The sequence below is a fragment of the Olea europaea genome, unplaced genomic scaffold (genome assembly GCF_002742605.1).
Source record: "Olea europaea var. sylvestris unplaced genomic scaffold, O_europaea_v1 scaffold3015, whole genome shotgun sequence".
Taxonomy (NCBI): domain Eukaryota; kingdom Viridiplantae; phylum Streptophyta; class Magnoliopsida; order Lamiales; family Oleaceae; genus Olea; species Olea europaea.
Window position 1 is genome coordinate 4,542 of NW_019248815.1, and position 21,541 is coordinate 26,082.

Consider the following 21,541-nt stretch of genomic DNA (forward strand, 5'->3'; position numbering starts at 1 on the left):
TATAAACATCGTCACAAATTATTAAAATTTCTGCGAAGGTGAAATTATGTGCTTCCGGATTCTTTCAGGCTTCAAAAGAAAAAGAAAAAAATTTTGAAAAGGAGTATGAGGACAATTCAGTTTCTGATTTTGGATTATATGTTTCTTCTATTTTCCTAATTTTTATTTTAGATTGTTGTTCTCTTTTGAACTCGTGCTTATTTCCCCCAGTTATCTTGTCTAAAAAATCCTGTTATCAATCGTGCAATTTAGATCAGAGTATGTTCTGAATTGTTGATTTTGAGGGATTTAAATGGAGAGGAGTTTATATATCACAGCACATATTATGTAATTGTAGCAATGATAAAACAATGGAATTGTTTTGTTGGAGATATGACTTGATTTTGACTCACTTTTCCTTTTTCTTACTTTCTGGGTCCTCAGACCTCTCCTGGTGCTTAGATTCTCTGTTTCACAGTTTATTTCCTAACCTTTTGCTGACATGTGGTACTTCTTATTTTGAAAATTGGAGTAAGTACATACTGGAAAAGAACTCGTAGAGAACTGGTTACAGAGGCGATGGTGAACACTAGACCACAATTAATGGAGCACGTCCTGTTTGTGTAGCTATCACGACTCATGAGCCATGATTGTGATATATCCTTGAAATATATGCACAATGGACATTTTTCCATATACTTACTGAACAGATATATGGTTGTGAGAGATTTCATCTTTACATTTCAGGCTGAAGTTTTCTGAAGTTATGGATTTTGCTCTTTGGGATCCATCAGATGATCAAGGTTCTGTATTGTTGTTTCCTAAGCACATATCATGATTAAGTTGTCCATAATTTGTCCATAATGGTTTTTCTGATGAAAAAGTTTCCTGGAGAGAGGTTGAGATGTTAAATGATATCTATATTCTACCTCTTCCTTAGACCATTTGCATTTTTTTATTACGTAAATCATTTCTTGTTTCTCAGTTGCAGATGAAAACAACTATTATATTGACGACTACTGGCACAGTGATTTTTATTTTGGTTATGGGCATGGTAAGCTAGTTTGTTTTAGCCTTTTGACTTTAACATGCTTTATTCTTTTGAGTCCGTATTCACTCTACTCTTCGTTCTTTTTTTTTTCTTTGCTAAAAGATGCAATTGAAGAAGATGAGTTGAATGAAAAATCTTGCATACAAGTTCTAAGGATATTGGTAAACAAGGCAAATGAAGAAATAATGGAACTTGAAGGAGATGTAGTGATACTTCAGAGCAAACTGACTTGGAGTGATAAAGACTGGTGTGACCTATGCTCTGCCACTTTGAAAGAAAAGATTGATCATCTCAATATTTCAATGTTGACCTTGAAGAAAGAAATTTCAGGAGATGAGCATATCTTTGGTGTCGAGTTACTGAAAAATAAGAAACCGGTTGAGAGATTGCATGATATTTTGAAGTCTTTATGGGACAATTGCTTTCTACTGGAAAAAAATCAGGTAGAGTTCAGAACTTTCATATTTTTCTGCTTATTTTCATTGAAAAATAAAAAAATAAAAAAAATCAATCAGATTTCCTTCGAGTCTCCCATGCTAAGAAACCTTCATTTGGTTTAATATGTTCTTCCTCCTCTTCTTTTCCTATAATTTAGGGGAGATGGTGGCTGTATTAACTTATCTACTTATGACCTGACTTTCTATGATGAACAGACAGGAATCAGTATTATTCGGAGGTCCATCAAACCCGCAGATGAAATTAGAATATCGATGTGCTGTTCCGAACATAGAAAGTTGAAAGCAAAAAAAGGCTTCACTCGGATGAAAAAGACTAAGTACCAAGGTCCATCTGAAGACCCTGAATTGAGGAGGATAAAGCATCCTAAAGCTGTAACTTCATATCACCTACTTCCCGCCCTTTTTTCACATGAATGATGCGTGTCCATTTGTTAATCACTACCAAAAGCATGGTGAAGATCTTGACAAGAAGATACACCATTTGAGATGTGTCCAAAAATGTGGTTTTTCGTTGTTTTCGGTCACAATCTGTTCCTTGTTCTTTCATCTATTTTTAATAAATGCCTTTGTCATTGTCGTTTTCTTCAATCTCTCCTCTAATACCTTATGCAATAATGCCTAGTTGAATTTATCAGATGAACTTCTTAATTAACTTCTCTTTACCATCCTTTTAAACCAATAAACTCCATGTATTTTCTTAGGTTTACTAAGACAAAATACATAGAATATTCTTTTAGTCATAGAATGAGAAAGGAAAATGGGGGGTTCGCAATAGAGGATCATGTTTTCAGAATAGTGATTGTTTTAGATATTTATGTTTGATTATAACATGGAAGGAGGATTTGAAGAGGATGTAATGCGTAAAATTAGGGTGGTTTGGACAAATGGAAACTTATAGGGATTCTATGTGATTGGAAAATACAGACCAAGTTGAAAGCCAAGTTCTATGCATTTCACCAGCTATGATTTATGATAGTGAATGTTGGGACATTGAAGCATGAAATATCCATAACATTAATGTGCAAAATACGAGGATGTTAAGAAAGATGTGTGGCTATATGAGGGCAATAGTGAAAATAAGAAATGGGGAATATATTGACAAGCCGATACCACCAATTGAGGATAAAATAAGGGATGACAACTTAGATGGTTTCAGTATGTCATGTAAAGACATTTCCACTCACAAGAGCAATATGATACTAATATAATAGGTTAGAAAAGGGAGAAGTAGAATGAATTAATATGACAGATATAGTTGAAAAAGATTTTATTTTGTTGAATCTTTTGGTAATGGCTCAAAATATATTCTTGAAGCCGACCTCTAGTCAGATCTGTTGCTGTTGGATAATGTTGCATAACTTGTTCCTTACCTTTGATCATTTTGTCGAGTGATGAATTTGTTAGTTTTAATAAACTGTCTGTGATTAAAAAAATCTGATATGCTAAGAGTAATGCCTTAAAATACCACTACCCAGAAATCAATTTCTAAGAAACTAGCAACCAGAATTTCAGAGGAGAAGACATTGAGCACTTCAAAGTTAGTAGGCTGTTCCATAGAAGTCCCAGAAAAGATTATTAGACCTTTACCCGCGAAACTTGAACAAGAAGCATACGTAGAGACAAGGGACAAGGTACCAAGATTTTTTTGTATATTTTACGATCATCAGAAAGCCAGTTGACAACATGATTTGCTAAGCTTAAAAATAAATCCTTTTGCTTCCAACATGTCAGGGTAACTCACTTTTTCTTACTTTTGAATAAAAAATATTATTTTCTCTTGGAGTAGCTCTTATATTACTACGAAAGTAACATACTGATTTCCAACTTTAACAAATAAAAATTATTTAATTTAAGACAAACTTATTTACTTAAGTAAGTTTACTAAGTAAACTTTTTATGCCGAACCAAACATGCTCTTAGTGTTTGAGAATGTAGCTTAACTGCCTGGCACATGACATTTCCGTTGTTGGATTGAATTTTTCTTACCATGCGAGATTATTGTCTTTTGCTGTGTGTACATTATTTCACTCCTTCCCTCGACTGTTGAATAGGAGGAAGATGCTGTGAGTTCCATTTTGAATGCCCATACATATGCAACTGAGAAAAATATAAACGAATTAAATGGACAGTCGGAAACACAAAAGCTGAGTTCTTCTCCTGATAAGGTAAGGAAGAAAACAAATCCCTCCAAATCAGAAAAGGTATATATCAAAATATGCTCACTGTGTATATGTTTCGCAATATGAATATTTAAGATTAAATTCTTCACCTCACTTGCGTTCTGACCCCCTAAAAATGTACAACTGCAGAATGCATTGGTAAAAGATTCGAGTGCAAGTACTTGTGAAGAAAAAGCTGGTTCAAAGGGAAGCAAAAAGAAGAGAAACATAAACATAGAATTCATTCAATGTAGTTTTACTGATAAAAGTGAAGTGTTAATTTCGTCTCTAGACTCACAAGGAATGGAAACAAAACTTGCTGAAACAGTTAAGGTACAAGAAACTCTCCCACTGCTTAACTTCAAGCCAGTGCTCAAGTATCATACTTAGATAAGTAGTATTGCTCCTTGTAAGATCTCAACTTTTCATGTTTTTTCAATTTTTTGACATTATACATCTGGTTTGTCCTGGTCTAGTTTTTGTTCATAAAGCAAAAGTGGTAAATATATGTACTAAATGACCACCTTATTTGAGCACCTTCAATCATTCACAAGATGCGAATTCATAATTATGGCTTACAAATTACAATTTGAAGTTCTACATTGAATTTTCATGTTTTACTTTTATGCCTGAAAAGCCAGAATAAGATTGTTGACATGGTACATGGTAATATAATTTCATTTGTCTGAGACCAGTTTGTACTCGAAGAAAACACATTCAATATATGCAACCTCTACGAGTAACTTATTTGAGCATTTTCCATTAATCATATGGCTTATAGGTAAATTTACATCGTCCCACAATAAAGATTCATGGTGGATATAACAGAGGTCTTCTAAATCTTTGGTGTACTATAGATTTAAATCCTGTAAGATGCAATTTATTCATATATATATATATTTTTGATAGCGAGAAAGGCTTTTTGCATAATTTAAATCCGAGACTCAAGCTTATTCACAGAATGTCTAAAAGCTAAACGATGATAATTATTTTGTCAGCAGCGCTTATTTGAGATATTTATCAGCCTGCAGATACAATCTTGGATACCCAGTTAGATGTTAAGAAACAAGTAACTGAAGATTCCAGTAGTATACAAAAAGCAAGGAGGCAAGAAGTTGCTGACACGAAAAAGATTGGCTCCAGAATTCAGTTGCAGAGAGAAAGGAAACGGACGAATGTTTGTGGAAGAACAAAAATAACGGAGGCTCGGGCTACTGCAACTGAACTTACCATTTCGGGCATACTTCTTGAGTTGAGCAATCGCAAAAGAAAATGTGCGAGCAAGCCACAGATGAAGGTAAAACAAAAACCTCAAGCTAAAGAAGTATTGAAAATTGAGGAGGTTGACATGAAGCAGGCGAAATTTAACTTAATGTCGGACCCAGAAGTTCAAACAACAGAGAGGTACTGTCAGGAGCTTGTAATTTTTCAAGAACCGTGTCTTACGGAAGAAATAGATTTTAAATCATCATCCACAGACAAATTTAAGAGTCAGCAAAAAATTGAAATCTCTGAAAATATTGGCAGTAACCAGTTAGGTGTTTGTTCAGAAGTCAGCACTAGTTCAGTATCCCGACTACAAAAGAAAAAGAAATTATCTTTGAGCTCCCAAGTCGAGAATAAAGAGCTCAGAATTGTTCCCTTTAAGTTAGAAAATTTGCATGATAATAAGTCAGATCGAACAATGGTTGGTCAGGATGTAAAATCGCTCTCTCTTCCAGCTTCGTCTATCAAGAATGTGAAGGATTTGACAGTGAAAGATCTCAGGGTCATTGCGAAGAGTCAAAAGTTGCCACTGTACTATAAACTTCGGAAGGACGAACTGCGTGAAGGTCTTGGACTGTAACTACAGGATACAGGTGGGTGCATGTTACAGTGATCTTCTTGATCATGTTTGCCAAAGCTTGAATAAACATAAAAGTTACTTTTCTGGAGTTTTGGATAACTTATTTTTCTTACTTTTAAGTTAAAAAAAGTTAATTTTTTGAAAGTAATTCTTCCCTTTCTGTGAGAACAAGCCAGTTATTTCGAAATTTGATGAATAATTAGTTATTTGTTTTAAACTTGCTTATTTTCTTATAAGTTAACATTTTAAGATTAGCCAGACATGGTTTTAGTTCTTTCCATCCGTTTGAATACATTCTATTTCTATATTAAGCATGTTTAAATTTGTCTTGCAGAGAAAAAGTCAATGAAAAGAGAGGAAACTTGGCCCTCAGATATGATATGGGCTAGCTATAAATCGAAAAGAAAAACTTCATCGCTTCTAAAGATGACTGATAGGTTTCATACCGGCTGTGTAGACAAATCATAGATTTGAAGGAAAAAAAATAGAAAATATTACTAAATGTCAAGGGCTCTCACTTCTGGGCTTAAAGTCATAAGATTTTTGTTGTAAATAAATGTTTGATTCAATAGTTTGTGCCTCAGTGATCTTGGATTCACCAGGGTAAGTATCGATGTAACGGTAGAATTAAAAATACACATTTCCTCGGTACACAGACACTGTAGTATTAATATTTGAGGCGAACTTTTTCCTAGATTACCATCTTAGCATGGATGATCATAGTTGATGCCCGGTTTTCGTGGTCTTTAGGGGGTGTTTGTGCCCCCATTATTTGTGAATAATATATTATGGAATAGTGATTGATGTTGAAAATGTGTGGTTAAAAAAGAAGGAATAGTCTTTGATTTACATGTAATATTATTTTAATGAAGAATGTGATTAAAAATGAATACTATAGAAAAAATAATGTGGTAAAATGATAGACAAACAAAGTCTTAGTTTGTCTTTAAATTGTGTACTTCCTCATCTCTTTATTCCTTTTTTTTTTTATGGGTTAAGGTGGTTGTACACCATGTTTGTACAGTCCACTTACACGAGGGGGCCCATCAATTTTTCATTAATGGTAGGCCCCCTCATGTGTGAGGGGACTTTAGCATGGTGTACAACAAGCTTGATCCTTCTTTTATTTCTTCGTTTTCAGTGTGTTTTTACTGTGTAGTGGCACTCCTACCTACTCGCTTACATTTCTCTAGTATAACTGTTGCTAGGGTTGTCAATGAGTTGAGTCGAGCTGGCTTGCGAGTTAAAACTTGAGGCTCGAGCTCGATTCGATGAAAATTGTCGAGCTTTTTTTGGGGCTCGAGCCGGGCCGAGCAAAAGCTCGCTCAAAAATTTTAGGCTCTACCCGAGCTTTCGACTTGGCCCTTTCCGAGCCGAGCTGAGCCTGGCCGGCCCATTTTTCCCCCTCACTCTCTTTTTATTTTTATTTTTTAAGTAAGCTGTTGCCTTAAAAGGCAGCATTTTAATTACTGCCATAATTTTTTTTTTTAAAATAAGGGCTAGTGGGCCGGCTTGGGCAAAGCCCATGTCCCAAAAATGGGACTTGGCCCGAGTCGACGAGCCCGATTGACATCTCTAGTTATTGCTAACTACCATATCTCACTTAGAATTTCCCTCCTCCAGTGCTTGGATGTAGAGATTACAGAGCACTGCATTCCTTATGGTGAGCTGTTTGACCTCTTTCATAGCTCAAGTCAAGCAGAGGTGTAAAGTGGGCCAAACTCCGGGCTTCTTGGGAGAGAGTCATTTGATGAAATTACCCTCCTTGAAATAAAAACAGAATGTTATACATGCAAAACTAACTCTTCTTTTTGGATGGATTCCGTCTAAAAGGTTTGAAAGCATTTGCGTCACGATTGAAAATTTCGATAAAAACTACATTTTGAGCAAAAGTTTGAGACTGTTTGTGCTAATTTCCCAATGGAAAAAGGAAAGTATTTTGTTTGTTTTAACATTCTTGAAAGAGTAGTAGATGGTAGAAAGCTCATCTTCACTATTTTTAGTTTGGTGACTCGGATCGAGTTCTTTTCCTTCCGTCTAGAAATGTGTCATTAATCTGACTTTGTTTGTTCAAATTATTTTTGACCAAGGCCTAATATTGTAAAACTAAACGATTTTGAACACACTTGAAATACATGTTTTTTACGAACAAGTTATACGAATTTCACGATCAAATCACTTGAAATATGTGTTTTGTACATAAAATGCTATGTACATAATGTCTCATACACTTATTCACGATCAGAGCATAACGAAATATTATTTTCAAAATAGAAAGTATTTAATCCTCTTTACAATCACCAGTTGCAACATACAACAATTACAAACGTGCTAGAAATCACATTTGGTCCCATCACATAGCAAGTTGTACCTGAACGAAAGTAGATTGGAAAAAGGAAAGATTTAAAGACGGGTTATCATTGTCCAAAATAGGATCGGTAGAGTTTTTCACGATAATCGCATTGCACACAAGTATTTGGGTGTCTATCTTATCGTTATCCTTATTATTACAATTATTGTCTGTATGGGTAAAATCTAACACAACAATAATTAAAACTTGAGGCAAAAACTTTTTGTTACCAATTTTTTTATACGGACATAATTCAAGGATTTGGCTACAATTAACCGCTCTACATTAGGATTAGACCACTAATCTAAATTGTCAGAAAAGAGGCACTATAACTAGGGATTAATTTCACGGGGGCTTGTCAGTCCCTCACTTAATAGTGGACCTCACTATGTGTGTATCCTGGCAGGGAAATAGGTCCCTGTACTTCAAGTAAGATTCAACAAAATATATAAGCCAATAATTTAGATTAGATCCTATAATTGCATACTTTATATACCACATTTTTTGAATTTATAATTTACGTACTACGTTTTTAAGTATGATAATAATAATAATAAAAAAAAGGAAGAAGAAGAAGAAGTAATTTTTGTTTAAAAAATATATATATAATTTTTTCATGCAAAGTAGTTAAATAAATCAAAATATTAATAATTGAAATAACAGATAACACTCTTAGTCATACACCATGTAACGCTTTTTCTATCAATTTTTAACTATTTTTTTATTCTCCACAAAATCAATTTCAATTTCATTTTCATCAAATAAGTAATTTTTTTTATTCTTTCTCATGTATTTCTCTCCATAAATTAACATTTAGTCGAGTCCTCTCATTGCGTCATATACATAATTTTTTTATCATTTTCATTTTTAACATCATATGATATATTTTTATTAATTATATTTATAGATTATTCTCGTAGAAAAGAAAATTTTCGTCCATAATAGATATTAATAAAACTAGACATATGTTCTTAATAATTTTTAAGTTGCAATATTACCTCAACTTAAAACGAATAAGAAATTGATTTTAGCTACAAAATAACATCTAATATAAAAGAAAAAAATTTATTATAATTGATTATTTTTAATTTTTACTCATTGAACAGTTTTTTGTTAATTATATTAAAACATAACAATTGAGAATTTTTATACATATATATTTTTTTAAAATGTTGGAAGAGTCAAATATTTACTTAATTTTTTAATATTTTATTGATTTGACGTTATAGTTTAGGAAATTTTATATAAAAATATATAATTTTTTAATAAAAAAAATCATAAATTGAATGTACTATATATTTGTTATTTCAGTTTGGAGTAATTTTGTCCATTTGATTATTTATAACGATATATTTGTAAAAATTTTAGCAAATTGTGTCTTTTGTAAACCATTATGAAAAATGTAAGTTTATGAAATACTTGTATAGTGTAATTACAACCTAGGAATGAATGTATTTTGTAAATTTCCCTTTAAATTATGAGCTTTCTATAATATGTTTTGTCATAAATAAATTTCTACTTTCCTTTAAATAACGTTAATTAAACATGTACTTTTCTTTAAATAACCTTTACTTTTTTAAACCAAATAGCCAAACAAGCTCTAAGGTGACCAGCTCACGTCCAAATTAATAGCCGCTGGGGGAGCCCCCCAGGGCACATCCAAGTTGATGGAACAATCACATTGGGGGGCTCTGAAATCAAGCGTGGGGAGTTCGATTCCTGGTGAGAACTTTTGATCCAATAAAGGAGGAATTATTGGTGGATTAATCACCATGGAGGAGGCTCCCTTTGGAGAAGGAGTAAAAGCCACGTGGGGACCTGGGAATCAACAAGGACACATCCTGCGATTTACCTCCCTGAGCAGCTAGGGGCCGGAGATTCTAGGACGAGGATATAGTCTGGCGCAAGCTGAGACACCTCGTTAAAAAAAATTAAAAATAAAAATAAAAATAATAATAATAGCCGCTGGGGGAGTTGGCACCCTATCGAAAACCTTTAATGCTAGCACCCTTTCCAATTCAGCTGCGTCAATCAATGCTGTCTCTATCTAGCTTTCTCGCACTACATTGTATGCATTTATAACTGCTCAATGAATATCGTACGTGAAGGGTCAAAAAATTTGGAATTTCCGTGACCCACAAAAAAAATAAAATAATAATAATAAAAAATAAAAAAAATCACTTTGAGCTGATCTAATTTCACATATGCATGCAATTCTCATGCTTTTGTGGGTCTTTTTCCAGTGATTTGTACTTGATTCTTCGTGTGAAACTAGAATGCAGACTCAAATATTTGAAATTTTTTTATGGGATTTTGGAGTTTTGACTTTTGCTTTGTACTAACCGACACGTAAAGGTTTGAGTTGTTGAATTTTTCTTTTCTTTCTTTATTGATGATTTATCTGCTTGGTAGATGAACAAACTCTGGCGGAATTTACAATGTTTCTTGTATTTATTTCTAAATATACTTAATTTCAATAGACTGTAAACCAAAAACCAAGCTTGATCTCTTATTTATAATATAATAATCTGATCGATCATATCTGTTGTGTTTTGTCTTTTTTATATTAATTTAGGGAATTAAGAAAGAGAATGGATTGAGGGATTTAGAATTCTGGGTGGATAGAAATCAAAAATTTAGTTCAGATGTAGGTGAAATTTGCGTTAATAAACATTCAGCTCTGTGGCTGCCCTAAGTATCTGGGAAGTGGAATTAAGGGTACATTGTTGATAAACTAGAGTATATGATTGAGAAAGCAACTCGTAAAAGAAATCGGCAGTTGGGAAATTTTGAGCTTTTCTTTTTGAAGTGAGAAAACTACATATACATGCCCATTTGTGTATAAAAGGGTGAATTATTTGAATCTAGTTTAAGAAAATTGAAGTAAAGACAGAGGGCAAGTTGTTTCAAGACTCAAGAGCCCTGCTTCGTTTAGGAAATTTTTCGTCTGAAAAGTGAGTAGATTCTTTAGAAAGGTTTAGCTATTCGGAGTTTAATTCGTTAATTCTTGGTTTTGATTTTACTTGGAAAAAGATGGTGGGCAGTATTGAGGTAACGAGCAGTGAATCATATTTGAATGGGGCTATACAGAACCACAACGGTACGGAAGAGAAGCTCAATGAATTTCGTAGATTACTAGGCAAGGCCGATGGTGATCTGTTGAAGATTGTTGGTGTAGGAGCTGGTGCATGGGGAAGTGTGTTTGCAGCTTTGCTTCAAGACAGCTATGGTCAATTTCGAGATAAGGTTCAGATTAGAATATGGAGAAGGCCAGGACGAGCTGTTGATAGAGCCACAGCAGAACATTTATTTGAAGTGATCAATTCCCGGGAAGATGTATTGAGAAGGTTGATCAGGCGCTGTGCATATCTGAAGTATGTTGAGGCGCGATTGGGTGATCGTACACTTTATGCGGATGAGATTTTGAAAGATGGATTCTGCCTGAACATGATTGATACGCCACTATCTCCTTTGAAGGTTGTGACTAATTTGCAGGAGGCTGTTTGGGATGCTGATATTGTAATTAATGGATTGCCTTCAACTGAAACACGCGAAGTTTTTGAAGAGATTAGCAAGTACTGGAAAGAGAGAATCACCATGCCGATCATCATATCATTGGCGAAGGGCATAGAGGCTGAACTCGACCCCATTCCTCGTATCATTACTCCTACGCAGATGATTAATCGGGCAAGTACGGCTTACTTTTCCATTTTAGCTTATTTTGTCCATAGCATTTTAGATAATACATTCTGATAGCAATTTGTACACTTGCTTGTTTCAATTTCGAGTTCGGGCTGCCTTCACAAGATACATGGGGGTTGTCAATTGTCTGTGAACTTAAGGGGAAAAAAGGAGAAAAATTAGGAACTAATGAAATTAACTAGTCTATTTATAATATAATTAGAAGCTCGGATGAAAATAACCAGATTATATAGTTGCGTTGCTTCTTTTCATTCTTCATTAGAAAGAGGACAAACCTAATGGGATGTCAGCAGATGATAATATTGCTTGCAATGCCATGTTTGTTCAAGAGACTAAAATCTTTTGTATGCAATATAATGTCCAGAAATGTCTGGCATGAAATACCTTTTGATAATGTTTTCAACTGAATAATGTAAGTTGCCTTTTGATTCAGTTGAATAATAAAAGTTGTTCTCCGTGCATGTATTTTCTTTAGACTAGATTGTGTTCTTAAAGCATTAAGGATTCTCAACCTTCTTCAAGTAGAGCTTTTAAAATGGAGGTTCTTCTCAGTCTCGCTAAGTGAGTGTTTTTTCATTTATGAGTAAGTGATGGTTGCCTGCGTATTGGCATGTAAAATCACAAAGAAGGTTACTGTCATATCCACCACAGGAATCTGCACCTTTGATATCTATCTATTATAGCATATTACTCAAACGAAGCCATTTTGCTGCATTCTTAGACTAATACTATCTTATGAAAATGTTGTTTAGAGTTCAATGCGTTGGATATTACGCCTTTCCATCTTACTAATCATACTTCATGTCTTCCCCACGTCTCCCCAAATTCTAAATAATAGGAAAATCAAATAGAACAAAGCAAAGCATCTAATTTAAAAGAAATTGTCTACTCGTCCTAATTCTTTCAGCTCCTTAACTATATTATATTACCTGGCAGCCAGAGTACCAATGGAGAATATTCTTTATCTTGGTGGACCAAATATTGCGTCAGAGATCTATAACAAGGAATATGCTAATGCTCGAGTATGTGGAGCCGGAAAATGGAGAATACAGCTCGCTAAGTTCTTAAGGCAACCTCATTTCATTGTTTGGGACAACAGTGACCTTGTCACTCATGAAGTCATGGGAGGACTGAAGAATGTTTATGCCATTGGAGCTGGTAACTCTACTCTCTTATTTATATTGAATTCTTTTTCATCCTTTGTTTCTTTTTCTTTTTTTTTCATTTTTTCTTTTTACTTTCTCCATGCAACTTTGACACTTTATTTCTTAAATTTATTTATTATTTGAAAATTTGAGAGAACTGGCATGAAGTTTTATCAATCATCCTATACACTCCTAAAATATGCCTAGACATGCTTGATTTCCCTGATGCTGAAGTTGATAAACGTTCAACATCACTTATGCTTGACAATAGATTAATGAAAGTTGCAAGTTGGCATACTGTAATTTATGATCCTAGAAAAACTTAAGTGATTTATGCTATCAATCTTTTTCTTGTATCTTTCCAAGAATGCTTCCATGCTGAGAAACAATCTTTAAGCTTCAATTGTTGTGCTGCATGGAGTCTAATACCGTACACTTATCCCCTCTACCTTGAATAGACCTAATACTCATACTACGTAAAGGATTTATAAGTGGTGGTGGTTTTTTTTGTGGTTGTGTGCAAGAGAGGTGTGGGGAGAACCCCTTATTTCTTCTATCCATTGTATAGAAACCCTGCTGGGGCGAGTGGGATAGCTCTCAGTAAATCATTGTGAACTTGTGTCGCATGTGCTCTGCTTGTTCTTCATGATGATTGCTCTCAAAAGTAGGAATATGGATTTAATCCATAACATCAACTTCTGATGTTTGCTCTACGATCTCAGGAATGGTAGCAGCTCTGACAAAAGAAAGTGCTACAAGCAAATCAGTATATTTTGCGCATTGCACATCCGAGATGATATTCATTACTCATTTGTTGGCTGAAGAACCCGAGAAGCTTGCAGGACCTTTGCTTGCTGATACGTATGTAACCTTGTTAAAAGGTCGTAATGCATGGTATGGTCAAATGATAGCCAAGGGAGAACTGAGCCTTGATATGGGAGATAGCATCAGCGGAAAAGGAACCATTCAGGTTTATATCTTTTCCTAGATGATTTGAGCATATTTGTTATATGGATATACTTGGAACTCTTTCATTCTGGTATCACATTAGAAAATAAATTATTATTTCTTCCCTTTTTCCAAAACCAGGGAGTTTCTGCAGTTGGAGCATTTTATGAACTTCTAAGCCAGTCTAGTTTAAATGTATTGCACCCTGAGGCAAACAAGCCAGTTGCCCCGGTTGAGCTGTGTCCAATCTTAAAGACTTTGTATAAAATTCTAATTACCAGGTACATTTTTTTCTCGTTATATATTTTCTTATCTAAGAGAAAAGTATACTTGAGCCCTTCAAAAGCAAACTACTTTTTTGAAATAATTTTCGATGTTGAATTGAGGAAAAAAAATCACCAGAATAGATTGTTATTTAAGTACTGACAGAACTTATGGATTCAATTATTGCAAGACATTTTTAATATCGGAAAATTCGAATTTCTACTTACAGAGCATTGAATCAATCTACAGGGAACAAGGCACGCGAGGCATTCTTCAAGCACTACGGGATGAGAACCTGAATGATCCCCGTGATCGAATTGAGATTGCACAGAGCCATGCCTTCTACAGGCCTTCACTTCTTGGAGGCAGCCTTGACTGATTTTCTATTTAGTGGATGAAAAAATAAGGGATGTATAAGCATGTGAAAAGTAAACTGTCAACTGAAAATCTATAATTGTGCTTGATTTGTACTGTTTGATTCTCTACAGGAAACACTTGTTTTCTATTAGGGGTTTCAATAATTCAATGTTCTTTGTGTGAAGGTGGGTGGGTTGAAGTTTTTAATCTTTTTTCACCAAATAAAATTTGCATATAGTTTCAGTTCATGTCCCTTGAATTGGATAACTTTTGCCTCGGGCCCCTTCGCCACTGATACTGTGTAAATATGTTTATAAGCCTAGCCTATTATATAGAGTTTTCAATCGAGTCATGTTGAAACATTTTGAGGTAGTGCGGCATTCTTTTAGGTTAGTTCAGCGAAGCCCTTTTTTCATTTTTCAAATACAAGCTCACGGGGAATGCAGGCCCCTACTGCCAGGTCCACGACAACTCCAGGGTGGACCAACCAAGTGGGTAATCCTCATTTTATAACTTATTTTCAACCATACATTCTCTTATAAAACACTTCTACACATAAACTTAAAAATTTTCCTTATTTTTTTATAATATATTCTCAAAAAATCACAATTTCAAAACACATTTTAACCCAAAATGAGTCTCAGACAGGGACTGAATATATTACATGACTTTATATTTAAGTGAATCTATCATTTTATATGATTTAGTTGTCACCTAAACTAGTGTTTAATATCAATGATATTGAATCATATTAATCAATATCTTACGAATTCTATCACTCAACACATATTTGGTATTACATTGCTCGATGAGACTTTTTATGGTAGGCAAATTTTATTTTTTGTTTTCTTTAACATTGGCCATACTGTATTCACAAAACTAGATCCATTAAAGACAACAAGGTTGTCAATTGAGTAATGATAAATAGCCCCACTAAGGTTGCAACCCCAGCTTCGATGACGTTAGATAATAGACTAAATGAAAGGTGAAATGAAATGACTTATTTAATTTCACATATTATTTAATGCCACGTGAAGGCTATTTAGACTAGAACTGTAACCTCAGTGAAGACTAAATAGTATCATTATTGTCAATATGCATCCATCATCATCAATTTTTATTTTTATTTTTTAACCGAACTAATCAATTTTTGTCTTGACAAATCATTCTTCCAGAAAAATAAGTTTCCACCACCAAGTTCTTGGGTGCATCTCTAACTAAGATTTTTTTGGTCATCTAATACAGCTGCTTTTACAACAAAAATGGGTTATTAACATATCCAACTATATACATTAGCACTATATTTCTGGTATAGAATCTGGAAACAAAATATAAACAAAATAATTTGCACAGGCCTGCTGATTACTTATTCTACAATAGTCTGTATTAAGAGCCATTCTCTACTGTACATTGGCATCGCGCCCTTCTTCAGCTGCCATGCATAACCGAATTAGCACTTGCGACAGACAAGTTGAAGATGATCGCCACCCACTTGATGAGTCGCGGAGTTGCATCCTCCGCAGCTCATGGTCTGAGACCACCACCCAGCTCGGGCCCAGGCAGTTATTATACCTGTCCTGGGGTAGGGTTAGGGGTAGCCATAAATGCAGGTTCAATGTTCTCATTTATGCTCTTTGTCAGCCTCTTCAATCTCTTTGGTCTTTGTTGCGTCATGTCCATGTGCCGAGAGAGATCGTCCAGCTCATAGTCCATTGGCACTTTGCTAGATAAGGAGTCAGCATTTTTGGAGTTCTTTCGAGCCCTAGGTTTCAGTCGAGTTCGCTTGTCTGAGGCTGTTTTCCTCTGCAGATAGACAAGATAGGCATATTATTTACATGTCATGATATGCAGACAAATCTAATTATCTATTCAAGAAAATGTCCATTGCCAGTGAAATATTTCATCAAGTATATTGATCTCAGTTGGTGTATAATCCAAAGAGCATAAATATGTAAAAAGAAATAAAAACTAAAATACTCGTTAGGTGAAAATACATTTCAAAGTATGTATCAGATTCTGGAACATTGTATTCCAATTTCCATCCTACTCAGAAAAATTGATGATACTCAGGACTCAGGAGTCATCTAGTTTGGTTAAAATGTTATAGGATCCCATGACAACAAACAAAGCAGTAATTTGAAACGGAGAAGAGAATGTTTGGACAAGCTTAAAAATAGGTAAGAGTTATATTAACAACTTCAGTCTTCTTGAATCCAAACATGCTTACATTTGTTACTTTTTTCTGGGAATTTTTTCAGTAAAAATTAAAATAAAACCAGATGTACAGGGTCGATTTTCACAGGTAGTGCATAGGGCACTCACATGTGAGTGTGGGTCCCACATCGGCCCCATATAATTATTGCACAAAAAATGCTGACCTCCTCCACTGTGAGAGGCTTGTAGAGCCTCTGTAAAAACCTTTGTCTGGCAGTGTAGTGCTGCTCTAATAATTATCACCTTCTTACTGTCGGACTTTCTTTATTGGCATCAGTAAGCTCAGGTTCAGTACCCGTTCAGGGTTTGCAAGATCCTCCAAAGATGCATCACCTTCCACATCAATCCGTATGCCCTTTGTTCCTCCTTTCTTCTTCTGCCTATCTTTGGCCTGGTTTTGGAGGGACACAAATTATTTTAGTATAACATTGCGACTTCCAGATTCAAACTCTCATAATCTCAAGTAGGAATAAGGTGTTTTAAAAATTAGGAGAAAAAAATAAATAAAAAAGATATTTAGAGCACACCTGCTGTGAAACTTCTTTTAGTTTATGCCCCTGTTGAGCGTCGTCAATCAGTAAAGATATTACATCCTCTGGAGCCAAGAGGTCACCCTGAACATGGCCACCTGTCATGACAAGCTGCTGCACTGTGTTTTTCTTACTGGCTCTCTACAAGATTTTTTCCTCGACTGTCTCTTAACAAATCAAGCGATAGACAGAAACCTGCATGATTGAAAATCCACTTCTGAATATAGGAAACAGAACCGAGAATGCCCATAAACACCAAGATGATGGAGGATATAACACAAATATGATGTGGATTTTCAATCATGGCCCAAAAACACCAATACAGAAACCTGCGTGATTGAAAATCCACTTCTGACAGAGATGAGTTTCGAAATAGTGTGTAGTATAAAAAAAAGATCTGTCAAATTAAAAATTATTCAGCATAACGAGCGAAATTTAGAGAGAGAGAGAAGGAAAAAAGAGACAAACTTGTGGAGTTTTTCAAAAATTAAAACCATTTCACAGTTTAGTTTAACAATCTACATGGTACCACTGCGTATTAATCTTCCACATAACAAGTCGTTTTAACAATTAAAATGTAAAACTGCCTCCACAAGCTTTCATTATGTATGGTGATTACAGAAACAAGGCTAAAAACAAAATATATACAGTGAAGCTTATATAAGAATATAAGAGAACAAAAGAATTTGTACATATCCCATCAATGTTTACTTATCAAAAGCTATTTCATTTTTCACAGAATCAAATGTGCTCAAAGGGGGCACACATGAACTGGCAAAACAGTCAGCTTAGAACTACTGACATGCTTATAGTTCAAGAAAAGGTCCAAGTAATGAGAATGAAACTGATGTCTTTAGTTTGACCCAGCCGATGAGTTCTGTCCATTGCCTGTAAATCCAAAGTTGGATTCCAATCACTTTCATAAAATATGACGGTGCAGCTGTCAAGTTTATACCCAGACCACCAGCTTTTGTACTCAGCAAGAACACAAAGATATCGTTCCTACAATCAGGTGTGATTTTGCAGAAAACTCACATTTATAGCATGTTTTATATGGAGCATGTTACTAAGGAAAAGAAAAAGAGGGAAATTTTTTAATCCTCATGCAGTTTAGTCCTATCCAGTACTACATATTAAACATGCACTTATAGAAGACCAGAAACCAAGAAATTTAAGCAAATACCGATGCTGGAAGTCCCTAACCATGTCTCGACGATCCATTATCGTGGACGATCCATGGAGCCTTAAGTACCTATATTTTCTGTAGTCCATATATTCCTGCCAAATAAGAAGTTAAACTTGTACAGAAACGCTCACTCGACATTCAACCAAATACTAAAGCGTTTGTTTTTGCCTTAATCTTCTGAAAAACACAATCAACATTATTATTTTGACACCCCCACCCACCACAAATCACACAACAAAATAAAAATGAAGGGAAGCGTGTGGGAGGGAAGGATTTTTAAGTGAAGTAATTGTTAATAATTTGTGGGCTGCCTCACATGATTCTTGGCCTTGTGGGCCTCTGTAAATTGGGCCAAATGCTCCACCGGATTGCTGTGGTTATTTCAAGTATGATAAAAACGTGTTTTTGATAATACGCATCTTGAAGAATTAAAATTAGCCGTACACATGGCTAAGTCCCTGCCCTCTGATTGTTTGGATGAATACGGATACTTACACACAGGGTCTTGGCTTTTAATTGACTATCTTTAGAGAATTCTTTTGGAGTCTCTTCGTCTTACTCTCTGTCCTTCATTTTCTGAGTGAAAACTAGGGTTTGGCTGTGTTAGATGAAATTGATCTTTGTGATTGATAATAGGCTGTTCTTTGTGTAGAGAAATGGTTGTTTTGTGCGATTTGTGAGAGTAAAAACAGTGTTGTGTTGTTATGTCAAGAGGCAAGAAAAAACTTGAAGAAATTTCCAATTTCTTTGTACATTTGTACACTGTTCTTGTTCGTTATTAGTGGATCTAGAGCTTAATCTCGTGAGAGATGCTTAACGGGTGATTAGGTTGCAAAATCGAACATCCGGGCCCTTTTAAAAGGACAAAACATATCTTGTGTTAATTTCTTTAATTTCTGCAGTTCTTTAATGGTTTTTGGAAAGATCGATCCTAATGTTTTAAGTTTTAAAACATAACAGTGGTATCGGAGCCGATTTCTTGATTTTTTTTTTCTTCTCTTGAATTTCAGATCTATCATTTTTGGAACCCTAGGTTTCATGTTTTGTTAAAAAGTTTTTTTTAAACTCTGAAATTCTTTCTTATTAACTGGATTGCATACAAAACTGGTGATTAAAGATTCGAAACCCTTCTTTAGTTCAAATCTGTTGGTTTTTTGTAAAGGAAATTGAAAAAATCGATCCTCAAATTCTACTCCTCTATTTTTTTGAATTTTTCTGAGTTGACTCATAATTGAGTTCAACTGGTTGCCCTAACTCAGACTGAGTTTGGCGAGTTGAGTTGAATTGCAACTGAGTTTCAACTGGGTGTTCTGACTCGTACTGAGTTTGGCGAGTTAAGCTGACTCGATCCGGTTCCTGCTGAGTTGACTCCGAATTCTAGAAATACATTGATCTGTACAGTGTGCAGTGCAACCTGGTTCCTTCCCTGGCTTAAGTATGATCACTTAAAATTTCAGTTTCATGGTATAATTCTGGACCCCCTCTTTTCATTTAGACAGTGTTCTAGTTAATCTTGAAGCCTGCAAATAAGGTAGTTAAATTCAGAAAATAAATTGTCTTGTTGTTTATCTTATTTACCTGAATCACTCATACTGTATATTGCATAATTGCATGCTATTCAATTATATTTGTCATCATGTCCACTTCATATAAGTTAGACATAGAGATATGGAATGGCACTGAAGATTTCACTCTCTAGCGCCAGAGATATGAGAGCCCTCTTACTGCAGCAAAGATGTGCTGCAGCCCTTGATGGGTCACGGGCTGTTGAAATTAGTGCATATAGGAGGAAAGAATTAGATGACATTGCATAGAGTACTATTTTTCTTCATCTATCAGACAATGTAATTAGAAAAGTAGGAGAAATTGTCTCTGTAGAAGCTTCCACTTCTGTAGAAGCCAATTCTGCTGAGACTCTATGGACAAAATTAGGAACTCTTTACTTAACTAAGTCCATTCCTAATAAATGTTACTTCCTAAGGCAATTTTACAATTTCAGATTCGATCCCTCTTCTGACCTAGAAGAAAATTTAGATAAATTTACTAAATTGATTCAGGACTTAGATAACTGTGATGAGGAGATTTCTAGTGACCAACAAGTAGTTGCCTTATTAAACTCTCTCAGTGAGAAATATAAAGACATTAGAAATGCTTTAGAATATGGGGGGCAGACTCTTACAGTAGATATCATAACTGCAGCCCTTAGAAATAAGGAACTTGAAATGAAAACCGAGTCAAAAGACTCTAAGTTTGATGAAGGGCTATATATGAAAGAGAAATTGAATCAAAATAAGAAACAGATCCAGTACAACTTTAATTCAACCAAGAAAGGAAAATTTCAGAATAATAGAAATAGAGATAAGAACAAAAATCAAGTAAAACCAAAGAACTAGATCAGAACATGCTATTACTGCGGCAAAACTAGACACTTAATAAATAATTGCTTTAAGAAAATCTCAGATATGAAAGATAAAAACAACACTGATGGTTCTGCAGCAGTAGCATGCAATAATGAACCTGATATTTAGGGGGTTGTTCTTGTGAACACCCAAAGGAGGGATTCAAAAAAATGGGTCTTAGACTCTGGTTGTACCTTCTATATGTGCCCCACTAAAGAGTGGTTTTTTGAGTTTGTCAATCTCAATGGAGGACAAATTCAGATGGGCAATGACATGAGTTGTCAAATTAAGGGTATTGGGAAGATAAAATTGATGTTCCTGAATTAAAAAGGAATCTAATCTTCCTGAGAGAATTGGATGAAAAATACAACATCACTATACACAAGAGTCTTCTGAGATTATCTTTAGGGAACATATGTGTTATTTCCTCTTCAAAAATAAATGGCATCTATACAATTTCTATTGAACCAGTAATAAGCCATTGTACCACAGCCTTAAATCATGTTTCTGATAAGTCATTAATTTGGCATAAAAGATTGGGGCATATTTCAGAGAAAGGTCTAATCATTTTAAACAAACTTGGATGTTTTGGAAGTGATAATATTGAAAAATTAGACTTTTGTTAAAATTGTACTGTTGGAAAACAGAAAAGACTGCATTTTAAAACTGGAATCCATAAATCCATTTCAATCTTGGATTACTTACATGCTAATCTGTGGGATCCAGCATCAGTAAATACACTTAGTGGATTTAGGTTTTATCTACTGATAGTAGATGACTTTTCAAGAAAAATATGGACTTTTCTCTTAAAACAAAAGTATGATACTTTTTCGATTTTCAAACAATGGAAGTCTATGATTGAAAATCAAACGAACAAGAAAATCAAAGCACTGAGGACTAATAATGGACTTGAATTTTGTAACTTTGAATTTAATTCATTTTGTAAAGAATTT

The 21,541-nt window shown here is 34.7% G+C and overlaps 2 protein-coding genes across 5 annotated transcripts; both read left to right on the top strand.

The window, feature by feature from the left end:
- Positions 1-22: 22 nt before the first annotated feature.
- LOC111384813 lies at positions 23-5,506 on the top strand. 3 transcript variants are annotated; one of them, XM_023009144.1, is made up of 7 exons: positions 23-782; positions 965-1,033; positions 1,133-1,473; positions 1,684-1,860; positions 3,540-3,689; positions 3,798-3,980; positions 4,672-5,506. In XM_023009144.1, the coding sequence occupies exons 1-7, from the start codon at positions 746-748 to the stop codon at positions 5,491-5,493; spliced, it is 1,779 nt and encodes a 592-aa protein (XP_022864912.1). In that variant the 5' UTR covers positions 23-745; the 3' UTR covers positions 5,494-5,506. The 3 variants fall into 3 exon arrangements, with proteins under 3 accessions (XP_022864912.1, XP_022864914.1, XP_022864913.1); XM_023009146.1 differs by having other exon boundaries at positions 3,540-3,653; XM_023009145.1 differs by having other exon boundaries at positions 971-1,033.
- Positions 5,507-10,018: 4,512 nt separating this feature from the next.
- LOC111384811 (probable glycerol-3-phosphate dehydrogenase [NAD(+)] 1, cytosolic) lies at positions 10,019-14,502 on the top strand. Of its 2 annotated transcripts, none has more exons than XM_023009141.1 (6): positions 10,019-10,198; positions 10,419-11,534; positions 12,482-12,703; positions 13,413-13,660; positions 13,780-13,919; positions 14,152-14,502. In XM_023009141.1, the coding sequence occupies exons 2-6, from the start codon at positions 10,877-10,879 to the stop codon at positions 14,279-14,281; spliced, it is 1,398 nt and encodes a 465-aa protein (XP_022864909.1). In that variant the 5' UTR covers positions 10,019-10,198; positions 10,419-10,876; the 3' UTR covers positions 14,282-14,502. The 2 variants fall into 2 exon arrangements, with proteins under 2 accessions (XP_022864909.1, XP_022864910.1); XM_023009142.1 differs by having other exon boundaries at positions 10,877-11,534.
- Positions 14,503-21,541: the final 7,039 nt, after the last annotated feature.

Excerpts from the sequence above, each read along its gene's own strand:
- LOC111384813 (XM_023009144.1), top strand. The coding sequence starts at position 746 with ATGGATTTTGCTCTTTGGGATCCATCAGATGATCAAG. Across the intron at positions 783-964 it reads GGATCCATCAGATGATCAAG|TTGCAGATGAAAACAACTAT; the intron begins GTTCTGTATTGT and ends CTTGTTTCTCAG. Across the intron at positions 3,981-4,671 it reads AACTTGCTGAAACAGTTAAG|CCTGCAGATACAATCTTGGA; the intron begins GTACAAGAAACT and ends GATATTTATCAG.
- LOC111384811 (XM_023009141.1), top strand. The coding sequence starts at position 10,877 with ATGGTGGGCAGTATTGAGGTAACGAGCAGTGAATCATATTTGAATGGG. Across the intron at positions 11,535-12,481 it reads GCAGATGATTAATCGGGCAA|CCAGAGTACCAATGGAGAAT; the intron begins GTACGGCTTACT and ends ATTACCTGGCAG. Across the intron at positions 13,661-13,779 it reads GCGGAAAAGGAACCATTCAG|GGAGTTTCTGCAGTTGGAGC; the intron begins GTTTATATCTTT and ends TTCCAAAACCAG.